Source organism: Rhinolophus ferrumequinum, chromosome 17 (genome assembly GCF_004115265.2).
Source record: "Rhinolophus ferrumequinum isolate MPI-CBG mRhiFer1 chromosome 17, mRhiFer1_v1.p, whole genome shotgun sequence".
Taxonomy (NCBI): Eukaryota; Metazoa; Chordata; class Mammalia; order Chiroptera; family Rhinolophidae; genus Rhinolophus; species Rhinolophus ferrumequinum.
The window spans coordinates 47,962,158-47,980,753 of record NC_046300.1 but is presented as its reverse complement, the minus strand read 5'-3'; the positions used below and the strand labels follow the sequence as shown (position 1 = coordinate 47,980,753).

The 18,596-nt window shown below is 45.8% G+C and overlaps 1 protein-coding gene across 2 annotated transcripts in view; it reads right to left on the bottom strand.

Moving 5' to 3' along the window:
• Positions 1-18,596, bottom strand: part of DNAH1 (dynein axonemal heavy chain 1) — a 73,923-nt gene that overhangs the window by 48,047 nt on the left and 7,280 nt on the right. For both annotated transcript variants that reach the window (XM_033133065.1, XM_033133066.1), the window contains exons 5-11: positions 18,169-18,325; positions 17,162-17,294; positions 14,404-14,565; positions 13,567-13,819; positions 2,386-2,543; positions 1,296-1,507; positions 299-597 (exon numbers count right to left, since the gene is read on the bottom strand). In XM_033133065.1, coding sequence (XP_032988956.1) covers positions 299-597; positions 1,296-1,507; positions 2,386-2,543; positions 13,567-13,819; positions 14,404-14,565; positions 17,162-17,294; positions 18,169-18,325 — 1,374 coding nt within the window. The remainder of the gene's footprint in view (positions 1-298; positions 598-1,295; positions 1,508-2,385; positions 2,544-13,566; positions 13,820-14,403; positions 14,566-17,161; positions 17,295-18,168; positions 18,326-18,596) is intronic.

Sequence of the window (18,596 nt, the reverse complement as noted above, 5' to 3'; positions counted from 1 at the left end):
CCTCTCTTGTTCCTCTAAAACCCTGCCTGCTTCATGGCTCAAAGAATATTTCTTAAGTGAGGAACTCAATGACTGACTGAGAGAATGCAAGTCACAGAAGAAATGCCAGCCAGGGCTCGTGGGACATTCCCCAGAAGCCCGCACAGAAGGCAGGCTTTCCCGGCTGTCCAGGACCTGGCAGAGCTGGGGACTCTGGCCCTGACTGCCCTGGTCCCCCCACTGGCCACCACTCTAGCCACTGGGGCCTGGCAAGGAACAGCTCTGGTGTTGCCAGTTGCCTCCACCCGCCAGGCCCCACCTGTAGGGGCTGTTTATCAAGTCTTCGCCCCAGACCATGTCATCAGCGCAGTCGAGCACACTGCAGCAGGCGTCACTGATGAACTGCGAGAAGCTGGTCAGCGAGTCCTGCACCAGGAAGCGCAGTGTGTCCTGCAGCATGTACTTGATCTGCTCCATGAGCTTGCGCAGTTTCGACATGAGGTACACCTCCCAGTTGGTCTCGTAGAGGTTGTACCAGCCCTTGCTCATGTCACGCAGGCTGCTTCGCATGGCCACCTTGAGCGTGCTGGTCCAGCTGTCCTTGAGGAACATCTGCACCTGCAGTGGCCACAGGTGGCATCACACAGCCACCTAGGGACCTCCCATCCACAGCCACCATGCTCAGGAGCTCTAGGCACCAGGGCGCTCGGGGGGCCTGAGGACTCAGATGACCACGCGTATGGCATTGGCTATGGTGACCAGCCCCATACGTACCACCAAGCCCTGCCAACCAGGGTTGCTGGGTGAAGGAGGAAGGGAGGGGCAGCAGAAGCAGGGCTTTCCCTCCAACCAAGGGAGAGAGAGACAGAGACAATAGAAATGGGGCAGAGAGAAACACAGAGTGGAGCAGAGAGAGAGGCAGAGAAGGAGCTTTTCTCCTAGGCCATCTGGCAGCTGTCTCCCGTGAGTTTGTACCCCTTCTCTCTCACATCCCAATCCTCAGGTAGATACAGGGGTCCATGGGGTCCCCACTCTCCTTTCCATGACAAAGGTTCTGCTTCAGAGGTCACCAGGGTTGGGATGGAAAGTAACTGGTTCTCCTTTTCCCTCCAAGGTGAGTCACCCCGCGTGGTGCCCCACCCCCAGCCTCCCACAGGTCTAGGAAGAGGAGAGGCCTAGTTTTAAGGAGAGCAGGGGCTCATAGCCTCACTGCTGGCGATCGCCCCCAGGCTTCCCCAGGAGCCCCTGGTCTGCACCTGTCACCTCCAAGGCGCTGGCCTGCATGCCACTGCTCTATGCCCTGGGTGCCCACGCACCTGGGAGAAGGACTGTGTCTGGATCTGCTCGAACTCTTCCAGGCGGCTGTACTTAGAGAGGGTCGAGTGGAACAAGGACATGGCGGTCACCTTGTTGCACTCAGCCCGCACCTTGCTGAGGGCTGTGATGACCTCTGGCCGTGTGAGCAGGGACACAAAGGTGAAGTTTTCCTTCTGCTCCTGGAAGGGGTACTTGGGGACACTCACCAGACCTGTGGCGGGGGGACGGGGGGGACGGGGAAGGGCCAGTGTCAGATCAGCCTGGGACACACCAGGAGTCAGGACAGATCCACAGGGTGTCGATGGAGGGACACAAGTCCTGCCTCCTCTCTGGAAGAGCCACACTGCCCCCAGAACCCCTCTTTTCCGACAGCCTGTCAGAGTGGCTCTAAGGCCTCACAGTGATGTGCCCGTTCTGGGGTGAGTAAATGAATTTCCTCCAGGCCCCTCTGGGTCATAGACCCCTTTGAAGTGGGTGAGAACTGGCGACCCTCTCCCCATCCACTCCCACCTACTCTGCCCACAAGCCCTGAGGCCCATCTGGGGCCTGCCCTGGAGCACCAACAGGGCACGATATGGACACCAGGGCCCTCGGAACACCCACTGTTCATGCCTGACCCAGCTTCCTGGGCACTTCACAGACATGGAACTGGGTCCAGAAAATGAAAGTAGCAGGGATCGAAAGGTCAAAGCAAACAGAGCTTGGGAACCTGGCACCCTGTTCTGAGACTCGGTATGCCACCAACTCAATGGGGCTGCAGCAATGCCGTTCCACTCTTGCTACTGGAGGCAGAAAGGGCCATATGTCCCTAGGTCAGACAATCAGAGCCCCTCTTCATCCACTTCTGAACAACTGCTTTCCTAGCACACATTTACCTTGCTACTTCTGCACTACTCAGACTAGCATTTTTAAAAACAGCCTTCATCTACCACCCCCACCCCCATCCCCAGCTCTCCAGGCAGTTGGCGAAAGGCAGGGATGAATGCTGGAGACAGGCTAGGTGCAGGTGAGTGTCAGATTTACAGATGGGGCAGGACGGACTCTGGCTTGGTGGGTGGCCATAAGGCCTCCTTTGCCCAACATCCTCACCTTGCTTGGGCACCTTCTCCTCCTCCTTCTTAGGAAGGGTCACGTAGGAGAACGTTTTGGGCTGGGAGGAGACAATTTGGTCAAAGTTGATCTTATTCATGCTGCGTTCGTAATCCAGGTTCACTTCTTTGGAGAGATTGCTGAGGTGCTCCAGAACCCTGTCCGTGGGGAGCAGAAAGAGGGGAGTTGGGAGGCTCCACACACCCTGGCAGCCCCACGCTGCGGTCTGGCTGGGGCCCAGGCTCTGCACTGGCAGGTGCCTGGGCACCTGAGTTTGAGGTTTCCCCTCTGGATTCATGGGCACACCTCCCACCCGGACCCTGGCCACTGACCTCCCTCACCTATCCCAGCCTCTTTCATGCCACCCTAACCCCTCATATCAGTCCCTGACTCTGCCAAGTTTGCTTCTCACTTCTCAATGTCATCGAGTGCAGGCCGTCCTCTGCTTGGTTCCCTCACTCCCACCCCAGTCCATTCCAATCCACTCCCCACAAAACTCAAATCTGGTCGTGTCCTTCTCTGTCTTAAAAACCATCTCTGGGTTTCCTGGATCCTCGGGTAAAGCCAAACCACCTTCTGGGCCCCAAGAGGCCCTTATATCTGGCTCTGACCCCCACCTTCCTCTCAGACCACTTTCCCTGCTCCCACAGTACAGCCACAGGCAGCCCTGTAGGCACTGAGCTCTCACTCGCCTCAGAGCCTCTGGCAGCCACACCTGACTGACCCGGCGCCTACTCCGCCTGACCAGCTCGGCTCCTCCCTTAGGGTTTCTGCCCCGGGCATATTTTGCCCTCTCTAGATGAGGGCCGGCCCCATTTATGCTCCCAAAGTGCTTCCCCTGTCTCAACACTCCTGGTCCCCGTTGGTCAGTAAGCACAGGGTGAGGGACAGTGTGTACATGGGGCTGTATCCGGCTCATGGCCATTTCTGTACAGCCTTGCACGGGGCCTGGTATTCGAAGGGCTCCCAGTACACAGGTATTGAGTACACACATAAAGAAATGAAAAAGCACGTCCATGGCTCAGAGCCCCACGTAACCAGCAGTGATGTCTCTGGCAGGAGGTGGCCCAGGCCATCCAGGATCCCCTCTTTTCCAGGGGTATCCTTCACTCAGTCTGTGGCCTGTAGTTCTCTTTCTGTGCTTCTCTGCTTCCTAGACCAGCAGGCTCAGCTCAAGTGCTGCTTCCTCCAACGATCAATAACTGATGCAAAGATATAAAATTAAGCTCCCTTGTCCTGTCTCCCTCAGGACAAATGCTGTGGTGTCACTTATGCTCCAGAGTTCCCCATGGGATCAGAGGCTAGACATCTCCTAGTCCACATTTTTGCCTAGCTGCTTCCTCTACCATATCCTGCCGTCTTCACTCCCTTACAGATTTCTCCTGAGGGGACTTCATCAATAAATCACTTAGACAGGAATTCCCAAATCAGATTTTGCTTCTAGGGAATCTGATATACGGCAGGACTCAGTGAACCCAGGACCTGTGCTTCTGAGACTGCTGCTGCCGTCCTGCTCCAGGCCGAAGCCAGCATACACTGGAAACACACCGAGCCCTGATGTACCAAGCCTGGGACTTCCTGCATCAGATTTCTTGTTACAGGTAAAACGGTGCATTTCCCTACTCTCTTAGCCAATCTGAGCCTAGTACCTTTGTTACATATAGCCAAAAATATTCTGAATAATCTAAAACTAAAAAATAGAATTCTGTACAACCAAGGTAAAGGTATCCACATCAATTCAACTCTCCCAGCACACTCTCAAAAAAAAAAGAAAAGAAAAGCAAGAACAGATGACACTACCAAAACGCATACCTTTAGCATAACTAGAATAAAGAGAATGTCCAAACTTCACATTATCTTTAAGTAGAAAAATAAATATCAACTCCCAGTGAGCTACTGCTCACACTCTTACTACATGCCTTCATGGAGAACAAGGGCAGACTGAGAAAAACCTTGCCAAGAGGGGAGTAGTGGTAGCCCTAAGATTTATCTAAAATCCTGCCAGAAAAAGAAAGTCCACTCCAACTGCAAAATTACTTAATAAAAGTCCTGGCAAATCAGAGCACTTTCTACAAGGAAGGGACTGATGTGCATGCATTCGAGGTAGCGTCTTTTGAAAGGTATGACTTATGAGGGGGAAGATAAAAGGGAAAAAAGAGGAGTCCTTTGGGGATTGGAGGGTGATGGAAAAAGAAGTGAAAATGAAAATCAGAGTCCTGAAAGATAAGAGAGAACAAAAAACTTGGAGGGCACACAACTCTTCTTCCCAAAACACGTGCGGGTGCTCTAACGGAGCCATCCATTAAAAAAAGAAAACTAGTTTGCTACACTAACAGAAGAGGGCACCCTTGAACTAAGAATCTTGTAAACCATCCCAAATCCTTGAAATTAATAGGTGAAAGTAAACTACATTTACCAAAAGACAAAAACAAAAACAAAAAAAATCCCTCCAGGAATAAAAGCTACTATAAAAATAAAAAGAGAACATCTTGGGGCGCCCGGATGGCTCAGTTGGTTAGAGCACGAGCTCTGAACAACAGGATTGCCAGTTTGATTCCCACATGGGCCAGTGAGCTGTGCCCTCCACCACTAGAGTGAAGACAACGAGCTGCCGCTGAGCTTCCAGAGGGCCTCTCGGATGGCTCAGTTGGTTAGAGCACGAGCTCTCATCAACAAGGTTGCCGGTTCAATTCCCATATGGGATGGTGGGCTGCTCCCCCTGCAATCAAAGATTGGAAACGGCAACTGGACTTGGAGCTGAGCCGCGTTCTCCACAACTAGATTGAAGGGCAACTACTTGGAGCTGATGGGCCCTGGAGAAACACACTGTCCCCCAATATTACCCAATAAAATTTATTAAAAAAAAGAAAAGAACATCTTAACTAATGGAAAGTCTCACCTTCAAAAAGGAAACAAAGACAAAGAAGAAAACTTACACAACACTTCAAACAGAGCTAAATATCTTAAAACAAGTATTTGGGCATATGAAAAAACACCTTGAATCAGAAATAAAATACAGAAATAGGCAAATAACAGGAAGAAAAGATATTTGATTGAACTCAGAAAAAAACGGAAGAAACAAAATTATCTCAGGAAGGAAGGCCAAATTACAAGGTGCCCTGAAGAAGAGGGTCAAATAAAAATGTAATAAAGTACATTGAAGAAAGGCAGGAACATAACCAAGAGAACGAAAACGACAAAAAGAAAGAGCTAAAAAGGAGCAGAGTGTGGCTGAATCAGAAATCAGCAAAGAAGCAAGATAGATAGCTAGGTAGACAGAAGAGAGAATGGAATTGCTGATGAAGAAAAACAAAACAATAGAACAGAACTAATATTTAAAACTATAATTCCAGAGAAACTTCCATAAATAAAAGAATATCTGAATCTATGTATTTGTGTACTTGGGAAAACTGACGCAGAATAATCAACCCTGAGACATACCCTACTAAAATGATTAGGCTTTAAAGATTTAAAAAAGTCCCCAAGGCCTCTAAGCAAAAAAATCAAACAACTTGTAAGGGATGTTAGTTAGACTGGCATCAGACTTCTCAAAAGCAACGACAGAGCAAGGCAACAAAAGAACAGCATTGAGAAAATAAAAAAAAGCTCTAGGAATAAAAGCATGAACCAAGTGTTTTATATCCAGTCAGGTTGTCCTTCAGGTTTTAACATGCAAGAGCTCTAGGAACGCTACACCCTTGAGCCCTTATGAGGAATCTACTAGAAGAGGAGCTTCACCCAACCAAGAGATTTATGGCAGCAAGGACATACTACCCCAAATATGGCAGGTTGGCATCTTGAATGTTTTAAGCTGAAGAAATTTGAAAAATGGCAGGTGCAAGAAGGACCCTCTGACCTTCTCCTGTAGAGGTCATAAGACCCTCTGGTGAGAGGCGCTCTCCTTACGCCTGGAAGAAAGAGACATCCGTAGCTCTAAGATGCAGCGATGTCATCAGGAATCTGAAGGAAAGTCCTGCTAAGGGTTCCCCAGTTTATTATCCTTAGGCTCATATACTTTTGTCCTGTCATGTGTTCCCACAACTTTCCACTTCTCATCAAACCTAGCATAAAAACACTTGGTTTTAATCTCTTCAGGTCTTCATTTCTTTTTGAAAGCTCCCATGTCAAGTAAAACATATTAAATAAAATGTGTATGCTTTACTCTTGTTAAGATGTGGGGTTTTTTTTTTGTTTTGTTTTGTTTTCGTTTTTTTTTTTTTTTTTTAATAGAGCTCTAGCCGAGAACCTAGAAGGGTATAAGGAAAACGAACTTTTTTCCCCTCCCTTACAAGATGGTGGGGGAAACTTCAGAAAAAGACTGATATACTTAATATATTTCATTGCAGATTTAAGACTAAAACAAATATAGAGAGTGGAAAATATTGTTAAAATATTAAGTAGAAAAAAGCAACTAAAAATGGGAGGAGAAAGAAATGAGGAAAGAAAAAGATCAAAGATTGTTGCATAGGAACTAGAAGGGAGTTATAGGATACCATTAAAAACTGACAAACCAGATATTAAAAGCTTAAATAGGAAAGTGGGGAGTTATAGGCACCATTAAAAGAGACAAGTATGAAAAAAAGAACAAAATACTAAAATGAAGGTACAAACCTTCCTAAATAGCAAAAGAAATTTCAAAAGTAAAAGAACAAAGAAAATACATCATGTAGAGAAAGAAACACAGCATTGTATTATAATACTCATAATAATTATAACATGAAATAATATGACAAAATTAAGATCAAACATATCAGCTATATCACTTATTACAAGAAAAAGATTTTTAATTTGACTCCTAAGTAAGACCCAACTATATGTGTATAACAAGAGACCTACCTTCAACAAACTAATCCAGAAAGGCTAAAAATAAAGGAATGGGCAAAGATGCATCAGGAAAATGGAAACAACAAAAAAGGCAGGTTATAATTCTGATATCAAACAAAGTAAAATTCAGGTCAAAAGCATTAAACCTGATCAAGGACACTTTTTAATGCTAAAAGCTGCTATTCATAATGATAATATAACACACTACTCTCAGTGGACAAAAGTGAGGATATGAAAGACATAAATAACATTATAAATAAGGTAGATTTTATGGAATATATGTATATATAAAAACTTTTATACTCTAATAATAGAAATACACACCTCTCCTCAAGTGCAAATGGAACATTCACAAAAATTGATTATATATTAGGTCATAAAGAAAACATCAGCAAGTTCTATAAAATAGAAATATTATAAGTAACACTGATCTCAATGTAATAAAACTAGAAATTATTAACAAAAAAGTTAACAAGAACTTTCCATAGGAAAAAACTTAAAATCTTGTATTATATTAAACTCTTTCATGAAATGGAAAATACAAACCAAATTTTTATAATTAAAAAAATTTTGAATACTACATATCAGAATTTGTGGTCTATTTTTAAAGTAGTTATCAAAGGAAAGTTCATAGCCTTAAACACATTTATCAATAATAATGTAAATAAGTGAATTAAATTCCTAGCATGCATACACACATACAAGCTATAAACATAACAAAACATAAGTCAAACGAAGGCACAAGAAGGAAATAATAAAGTAAAAGTAGAGATTAATGAGGTAGGTGTAGAAAACAGTAGATCACATTAATAAGTCTAAATCTTATATATTTTTAAATTAACAAACAAAACAAATCACTAAGTAACTTAATAAAGCAAAAAAATAAATAAAGGAAGAAAGTATAATTACAAAATAAAAAGTGAAAAGGGGAAGTCAACATTGAAACAGAAGAAAATTTTAAAATCATATTGTAAAATTCTATGCAAATATACTTAAAAACCTAAATATGGATAATTTCCTACAGAAAAAAGTATACTGAAATTGACCTCATTAGAAATAAGAAAGCTTAAATAGACCAATGGTTTCAAAAGGGAGTGGCCAGGTAGCCCCAATGCAACATATATTGTTCCAGAGTACTGAAAATGAAGGAAAATGTCAAAATTTTTTATATGGAGCAAGAATAACTTTACTTCAAACCTGATAAAAACAGTACAAGAAAATTACAGCAACATCACATGTCAATGCAAAAAGTTCTATACAGCATATTAACCAACAGAATCTAATACTACATTTTTCAAAAATGATACACTATGGCCAGGTGGGATTTATTAAAGGAATGCAAAGCTGTTTCAATATGAGGAAATCAATTAATATAATACACCATATTAATTCATCTAAGGAGACAAATCATATGATTATATCCATAGGTTCTCAAAATGCCTGTGACAAAAACACTTAGGAAAGTAGAAGTCAATGAGCATGTTATTAAATAAATAAAGTTCTAAAGAGCATTTTCTTAAGAGGGAAACCCTAGAGATATTTCCACAAATACTAGGAACAAGGTAAGGGCGTCTACCGTCTCCCCTGCTATTCAATATTGTACTGGAGGTATTAGAAAATGTAATTAGACAACAGAAAGTAATTAGAAGAATAAGAATTGGAAAAGAATAAGTAAAACTATCTCTATTTACAGATAATGTGTACTTAGAAAACCCTAGAGAATCAGTGATAAAACAAACTCAAACATTAAATGATTTCGGTTAGCTAACAGGATATATAATTAGCATAAAGATATCAATAGACATAATAATAGAGAAAATCCCCTTTATAATAGACACAAAGAAGATAAAATACTTAATAACAAATATGCAAAACCTATATGAAAAAAAACTTGAAAGCACTCCTGAAAGACACAGAAATAAATGAACAAATGGACAATATGTTCTTGGACAGGACAATTCAAGATCCTAAAGGTATCAGCTATATCTAAGGTAATTTTAAAGTATAATGCAATCCCAATAAAAATACCAAGTGTCTTTAAAATAGAGCTAGACAAGTTGATACAAAAGCTCACATGGGAAAATAAACATGCAAATCCCTATCAAAATCCCAGCAATGGTTTTTGCAGAAATAGAAAAATCCATCCTAAAATTCATATGAATTTCAAGGGACCCCAAATAGCCAAAACAATCTTGAAAAAGAAGTACAATATGGCAAGACTGACACTTCCTGATTTCAAAACTTGCTAAAATGCTATAGTACTCAAAACACTGTGGTACTGGCATAAAGACAGACATATAGACCAATGGACTAGAATAGAGAGTCCAGAAATTAATCCTCGCATATACAGTCAAATGATTTTCGACAAAGATGTAAAGACCATTACATGAGGAAAAGACAGTCTTTTCAACACTTTTTGCTAGGAAAACTGGATATCCACATGCAAAAGAATAAAGTTGGATCCTTACCGAATACCATATGCAAAAAATTAACTGAAAATGGATCAAAGATCTGCACGAGAGCTAAAACTATAAAACTCTTAAAAGAACACAGGGAGGAAAGCTTCATGACATTGGATTTGGCAATAATTTCTTATGTATGACACCAAAGGCACAGATAATAAGAGAAGAAAATAGACAAATTGGACTTCACCAAAAACAAAAACTTTGTGTCCTAGTTACACAAAGGACACTATCAACAGAATAAAAAGGCAACCCATGGAATGGGAGAAAATATTTGCAAATCACGTATCTAATAAGGGATTAACATCCAGATCCAGAATATATAAAGAACTTCTAAAACTCAACAACAAAAACCAAACAACTGAATTCAAATATGGGCAAAGAATTTGAATAGACATTTCTCCAAAGAAGGATATACCAATGGTCAACAAGCACACGAAAAGATGATCACCATCACTAATCATTAGAAAAATACAAATAAAAAGCACAATGAGATACCACTTCACATCCATTAAGATAGCTATTAGAAAGAGAAAAAAATAACAAGTGCTGGTAAAGATATGGAGAAATTAGGACCCTTGTGCCCTGCTGGTGGGAATGGAAAATGGTGAAGATGCTGTAGAAAACAGAATGATGGGTTCTCAAAAAATTACAAATAGGACTTTGTGGACACCGCTGTGCCACCCAGAGCTGCCCCACGCCACCCCATCACGGTCAACCCACAGGGTTCTTTGACATCACTGTCAACGGTGAGTCCTTGGGCTATGTCTCTTTCAAGCTATTTGCAGACTAAGTTCCAAAGACAGCAGAAAATTTTAGTGCTGTGAGCATGAGAAGAAAGGATTTGGTTATAAAGTCTCCTGCTTTCACAAATTATTCCAGGGTTTATGTGCCTGGGTGGTGACTTTACATGCCAAAATGGCACAGGCGGCATCCCATCTATGGGGGGAAATTTGATGATGAGAATTTATCCTGAAGCATATGGGACCTGGCATCTCGTCCATGGAAAATGGACCTGACACAGACAGTTCCCGGTTTTTCATCTACACCACCGAGACTGAGTGGTTTGGGTGGCAAGCATGTGGCCTTTGGCGAGGTGACAGAAGGCGTGAATATTGAGGAAACTACTGAGCGCGTTGGGCCCAGAAATGGCAAGATAGCAAGAAGCTCGCCATTGCGGACTGTGGACAATTCTAATAAATTTTTTAAAGCAACTTTCTTAACCATTCCTTCTCCCATCTGCTCATAATAGCCTATAGTCTTTGTGCTCTTACTGCAGTTCTTTGGGTTCCACATTTTCCTTATCTCCCTCTAAGTCTAGCTGGATCGCAGAATTAACTTTATGATTACGAAATAAAAACTCAACAAAAACAAGTAGAATTAACATATGATCTAGCAATTCCACTTCTGGGTATATTCCCAAAAGAATAGAAAGCAGGAACACGAAAAGACACTTACACACTCATGTTCACAGCAGCATTATTCACAAGAGATGGAAGCAACTCGGTGTCCATTGACAGATGAATGGATAAGCAAATGTGGTATATATGTACAATGGAATATTATTCAGCCTCAGAAAGGAAGAAAATTTCACACAATTTGATATACAGATAATGTATTATAGAAATGCACACTTGCAACCTATGTAATTTTACTAACCATTGTCACCACAATAAATTTAATTTTAAAAATACAGCAAAAAAAAAAAAAGAAAAGAAAAAAGGAAGGAAACTCTGATGTGCTACAACAGGGATAAAACTGGAAGACATTATGCTAAGTGACATAAGCCAGTCACAAAAGGACAAATACTGTATGATTCTACTCATGTGAAGTACCTAGAGTAGTCAAATTTATAGAGACAGAAAGTAGAATAATGGTGGCCAGGGGCTCGGGGGAGAGGGGAATGGGGAGTTAGTGTTTAATAATTGTAGAGTTTCACTTTGGAGGATGAACAAAGTTCTGTGGACGGATGGTAATAATGGTACACAACAACAGAATGTACTTCATGGCACTGAGATGTACACTTAAAAATGATCAAAATGGTAAATTGTATGTTATGCATCTTTTACGGCAATTTCTAAAAATAATTAAAACAAACGAACATGTAAGAATAGCCAGGAAAACACTAAAAGGGAAAAGATACATAGGAGGACTAGTCCTGTGAGACATTAGAACTACTACAAAACATGTATAATTAAACATGTAGTACAAGTGCATAAATAGGTCAAACAGAACAAGAGAATAGAACAGAAAGCCCAGGACTATATCCAAGCACATATGGAAATTAGTAAGTGGTAAAGGTGGCATTTCAAATTGCTGGCCAAAGATGGAGCTTCCAATAAATGCTGATGGACATTTAATAAATGCTAGTTAGTCATTTGGAAAAAGATAAAATCTGTGTCCACACCACACACCATACATCAGGATGAATCAAAGAATTAAAAAGCAAAAACATGAAACCATACAAGTAGTAGAAGAAAACTTTGATCTAGGGGAAAGCTTTCTAATTATGAATCAAAATCTTATAAAAAATGATTAATAAAAGTTTACATAAATATTTTCACAACGTATATCACAGATAAAGGACCAATATCCCTAATATTTAAAGAACTCTTAACATTAGAGGGGTTGGGGGGGAAGTCCAAACACCTGAGAGAAAAAAAAATGGGCAAAATACATGAGTAGGTAAGTCACAAAAAGATATAAAAACTGCCCTTAACCATACGAAAAGATGGAAAAGATGTTCAGCCTCACTTACAATTCTCACAGACTTACTTAACTTCCAGACCAGCAAAAAAATTAAATAGCATAACAACACACTCTTGGCAAGGCTGTGGGGAAACAGGCATGCTCACACGCACACAGAACGGCACACGCCTTATGGAGGGAAATTTGGCAAGACCTAACAAAACTACGTATGTACTTATCTTTTGACCTAGCAATCCTGCTTCTCAGAATTTACCCGACAGCCATACCTCCATCCATACGAACATACAAATGCACAAGGTTATTCACTATAGCATTGTTTGTAATTGCAAAATACTGGAAATCACCAAAAAGCCTGGATATTAGAGAATGGCTGAATAAACCACGGTGCATGGTACATCCACATAACAGATTACTATGTAGCTGTAAAAAAGAATGAAGGAAATCTCAATGAACTGACATGATATGGATTGATTTCCTGGGGGTACTGTAAGTGAAAAAGGCAAAATGTAAAAGAATAGTGCGCTACTCTTCACGGAAGAAAGAAGGGGGTATAAGAAAATGTGCACATGTCTGCTCATTTGTGCAAAAAGAATACAGAAAGGATAAATCAGAAATATATATATATATATATATATATATATATATTCCCCCCAGATTTTTCTGGTATAAGAGCCTCAAAGCAATGACTTTCCAGTAGAAATGAGCACATCTAATGCCAAGATCTCAGCTTCTAAATACCATTCCCCCCTAAAAGGAACCAGGACTCTTTGGAGACATAACTGATTTCAGGGCTAGGTCTGGGAAAATACAAGATGAGACCAGAACTTTTTGCTGTGCCAGAAAGTAAAAACATGCTCCAAGAACAATAGGAACATATCAGAATGACACAGGAATCAGTCTGAAGAGGCTCCCCCTGGCCAAATTTGAGCATCAAAATTAAAAAATGGTGGTAACAGATTATAACCCTTCGAATAAAATAAGAGTCCATGAGTCCATGAGTTGATAATGAGAGATCTAGAGATGAATAAGAAATTATTTGGGGTCCAAGTCCACAGTACAGTGGGCAAGACAGCCCCAAACAGACAAGTATGCAGGGAGCACTACCCCTGGGCAGCTCTACTTCCCCACAGGAGGGCTTCCTGGAGGCTGGTGTTTGGGCATGGGGAGGGTTATGGAGGGAACTCACGAGGAACCTTTGCGCATCCGGGGCGTGCTCATGGCCCGCTGCTTGATCCTGCTCAGACTCTGCTCACTGAGGATCCGCTGACCCTCGGAGGGCATGCAGTCCACGTAGAGGTTGTACAGCAGCAGCGCCTCTGTGTTCTTGCGCAGGGCATTGGCCTGGACCACACGCTGTGTGAACACGCGTGGGTCCTCAGCGCAGAAGAGAAGCTGGATCCGTGGTACCCAGTACTGGCAGATCAGGAGGGGTGGCCTTCCTGGGGCCGGTGGGAGAGAGAAGGGAACACGCAGTGGGGCTCTCCGGGCTGGAGCACCAGGTTCCAGCCTGGCTCTGAGGCTGATGCATGGTAGCCCTGAGAAAGGAGTTTTCCTTTCCTGACCCTCCATCCCACCTGTGAAATGGGTATGATGACACTGCCTGCCCTGCCCACCTCACAAGTTGTCATGGATGGATGCGAAAGTGCTTTGTAAATTATAAAGAGCTTTGCACAAACGAGGAGTTATACAGCGTGGCTGTTCACATGCCCATTCCTCCAAGCCACCCCAGCACATACATCACGAATTGATGGGCCCCACACTCCTTCTCAACATCACGCTGAAAGTGGCACTGTCAGCTGCTCAGAGCTGGCATAGCACGTAATGGCCATTTACCCTTCCTGGGGTCTCTGAGTGATGGGTCCTCTGGTTCGCATGGCTCAGGGACAGACAGCCGCGGGACGGACAAAGGAAGGGAGAATTCCAACCTTAGCTAGCTGCGCCCTGGGTGGGGGTTGGCCTCAGTCACAGGCCAGGCCCAGTCTGAGCTGGGGATCTGCCTGGGTCAGCGGAGGAGAGCTTGTACCTTCAGCAGTGACCCCTCCATTCAGGATGGGCTTCCCCATCTCGTCTCGCACCAAGCCATTCTCGTCTGTCTTGTGTACCAGGTATAGCTTCTTCTCCTCATCATAGTCCAGGACACCAACATTGCACCATTTATACTTTAGCTCCCGACTTTTGGGGTCCTCTGAAACAGGAGGGGAACCCACCAGTGCTCGGTGCCACAGGGTGAGTAGGGGCCTCTGAGTGTGGACAGCAGGTACTGGGAACGGGTCTCAGGAGTCTGGCCTCTCTCACATCAGAAAGACTCCCTCTGGCTCCAGCAGAGTGGGGGCCCTGCTTCCTCCCAGCTAAGCTGGTCTCTGGGGAACCCCAAGCAGCAGGAGGAGCCAGAAAGACCAGGCCTCTCTACCCTGTGTGCTGTATGACCCCATCAGGGCAGAACCAGAGACACAGACTAGCAGGGCTGGGAAACGAGGCAGGAAAGCCCCAAGGAAACTGAGACCCATGAGGATCTGGTTGTAAAGGTCATCGAGTCTGAGCTATACCCCTTCAAAGTGACCAAGGCAGAGTGCAGCCCTTCTCATCGGCTGCCTGTGCCCCTGGGCCCCTCATTATCAGGACAGGTAAGGGCCTGATAGAAACTGCTGCTCTGCAATGGCCGCAAAGTGTGCCTTAGGGCCTGTTTGGTCTGGGTGGGCCTCCCACACTCCCTGGGCTGGAAGCCATCGCCTCCTTCTCTAGCTCACCTCCTGCCACTGCACCCCATACTCGTCTCTCTCCAGCCACACTGGACGTCTAGCTATTCTTGTGACTTTGGAGCTTGCTCCTGCCTTTGCATTGGCTATGCCTTCTGCCTGGAACAGTCTTCATTCAGGTCACATTGCTGGTTTGTTCCCTGCTCAAGTAGCTTCTCCCTGCTCAGAGAAGCATCTCTGCCTAAAATAGTGCCTTTCACCAGGCCCTGTCTGACCTGTTACCCTGCTCGTGTCCCTCCCAGAGCTAGTCATACTGTATATGCATTTTCCCCTGGTTCTGGTTGGCCTCTGTGAAAATTATGAAGAGCTTTCCTGTACCTCAGCTCCCCAAGGGTAGGAGTGACTTTGTCCCATCTTGATGACAGCTGCATTCCTGTACCTACAATGGCAACTGGTACGTATAGTAGGTGCTCAATAAACTTTTGTGGAAGTTAGACGCACATGGCACGGTGCCAGGCAGAAAAGGACTCAATACACAGTGGCTTAAAACAAACACAGGTAATAGAGAGGGGGCTGAGGAAGGAAGAAGGGCTGGAATTCCGAGGAAACACTCCCTACTGGTTGATACTGGATAGATGAGTAAAGGAGGTCGCTGTGGTATACCTCACTGGCTTTGGTTATATTTTGCTTTTCCCTTCCCTTGCTAGTAAGTTTCCTTTTTGAAAATGCTGATCTTGTCTCGGCTCAGCTTAGAGAAAAAGATATCACAAGAAGCCCCCAGCAGAAAATGAGTTCTCCGGCAGAAAACCTCCCTGCCAGCCCCTTCCCCCGGCACTACCACCCAAGGCTAGGGCCTATGTGATGGGGTACGGACAGAAGCACTCCATGGAGGCTGGTACTTGGTGCAGTTAAGGTTAATACAGCTCCAAACGTTCTGGTTTTATCACCAGGAATTGCAGATCTGGGAACAATTGAGTTAAATTATTTTTGCAATTAAGTCCACAGTAAAAGGAACATTCTGGGTTTCTTGTCTAGTTCGGAGAAATTGATTCCCACATTAACCTGATTTTAAATCGAAACATAAACTTCACGGCATGCTCAGTGGACTCCCTGTGGGCCCCCTGGAGGCTGAGCAGCCTTAAAACCAACATGGCTCTCACAAGCCTACCTGCCACCTGCGCGCTGGCCCACCTGGCCCACTCCTTGCTCCACGGTGACTAGTCCAGACACTGGGCAGGGAGCAGGGCAGCCCTCAACCCTGCACAAGGGCATGGCTACCTCCACCCTCCCACCCCATGACCCAGGCCTTCCGGGGATGCCTGAAGAGAGATCAGCCGTGCAGGCCAGGGTGGCAGCTGTGGAAACTCCCCCTGGCACTGCTCCTACCCGCTGGAAACTGGAGGGAGCCTGCACGGCCCCCAGGGCAGATCTGGGGCCAAAGGAGGGGCCGACACAGACAAGCTGGAGGAAGCCTGGGCATCAGTGCGGGGATGTGTGTGGAGGGAGGCCACAGTGGTTGCAAAGGGCGATGTTAGGGCTGAGCGTGTGTTTATGTGATAAAAATGTGCGGGCGAGTGCGACTGTATGTGTTTATGAGTGTGAGGGACGGTGTGCGTGACAGTGAGCACGCTTGTGAACATCTGACGGTGTGTGTGCGTGTCTGCAAGCAAGTGACTGTGTGATAATGTGTGTGTTGTCCACATAGGGGAAAGTCAAGAGGCCACAGCTAGAGCTGGAGCGACGGGGATTTCTGGGCGATGTGATGGGACAGCTTGAACCGTACCCCTTGTGCACATTTGAACATCTCCAAGAAACGTGTCTGTTTTTATTACCAATAAAAAAGGTGTTTTTAAACAGTAGACACCATCCAGCTGTCCCTTCCCCAGCCCTCCCACCAATGCCATCCCTGGTCCCTGCATTTCCTGTCTCTGTGTGGTCAGCCTTTTGGCCCGTATCCCAGTGGGGCGGCCTCAGCTCCCAGGGCTGCCAGGCCCTAGGGCAGCACAGAGTCCACGGCAGGGCTGCTGCTGGGATGGGATGAGGCAGACCAGGATCCTGCCCCCCACCCAGGCTGGCCCTGCTCACCATGTCCCAGAAAGTCATCGGTGGGCAGGAGGGCTTTCCCTGGGACCGGTCTCCTGTCCTGAGACCCCGGCTCCAAGCCCATGTTGATCCACTCGCTGGGAGTCCGGCTGTCAAACTCCTCATTGTCAAACACCTGGAAGAAAACAGCAGCCATCAGGAGGAGGCTGGCATGCCAGAGGATGGCGCTGCCTACGGAGCCTCCTCCCTGAGACAGGAGGTGCACATTGGGCACCAGAGAGCCGAGCCCCTCCTCTGCTGCTCACAGGGGCCCCTGGGTCTGGCTCTGTGAAACCCTGAATCCCTGTCCAGCCCAGCCACTGTGAGGTTTAGGAAGCGGGGTACCTGGAGAGGGATATGAGCTCTTTCTCCCACCGCCCAGGATCATCCAGCTCAGACCTGAGGGCAGAGGTGGCCCTTGGATTTTCCTGAGCACCCCACCCAGACTTGGAAACGATGGCGATTTAGGGTTGTTGAGAGGCCCCCCTTAGTCGGGTGATGTGCACGTGGATTCAGCTCTGCCTCCGCACAGGGACCACCAGGCAAGAGATGCTTGGGGCCATGGAGAGGAAGGGTGGGGGGTGAATGGCAGGGCAGGCTATCCTCCCTCTTTCTCCTCCCTGGACCCAGGGTCCCCAGGGAGGCCCCGAAGGGGCTGCAGTGATGCCCTCCTCCACTCCTGGTCTCCCCATCTTGGTGAGCCCAGAGTTGAGCAGGGAGGCCTGTACACACTCCACAGTCCACCTGGGCTGCTTCTTGGTACCTGTGGGTGGGGTGGGGCAGGAGCAGGCACACAGGCTGCCCAGGCTCCCAGGGAAGAAGCAGAGAATCAGCGTCCCAAGCATCCTGGGACCTCGCCTGTCCCAGCCTAGGAGACTTGAGACCCCTGGGGGCTCCAGTTATGCAGTTGCCCTGTGATTGCCGTGGGGTGTCCCTTCTAGTCTGACCCCTCAGCTGAGGTCCTGCACCCCAACCCCCGACCGCAGGCCCCACATGGAAGTTGGGCTCACCTTCAGTGGGAGATAGATGGGGAAGAGCGGGTCGTGGCCCTGCTCGATGGTCTGGGGGTGGTTGGGGTCTGGGTGCCTGGGCATGAGCTTGTTGGAGTCAATACCCTCGGTGGCCAACAACTGCTCGATGTCCAGGCTTAGGTACAGCCGCTTCCTCCTGGCAAAGGAGAATGAGGGGAATCTCATGACGGCTGGTGTGAGGTGGCTTCATGGGTGTCAGCAAAAGGGTCCCGGGTTGTGGGGCAGGGGTGTGGCCCAGGGAGCCCTCCAGGACCCTCTGCCCCTCTCATCAGGAGGCAGCATAGCTGGAACGGGTGTCCTGGGCTCCAACTGCCCTTCTGTCCTGCGGGGCAGTTCCATTACATTACCCACAGTCACCCTCCCGGATTCCATGGCAAGAAAGCAATTTGTTCCTAGTAAGACACCAA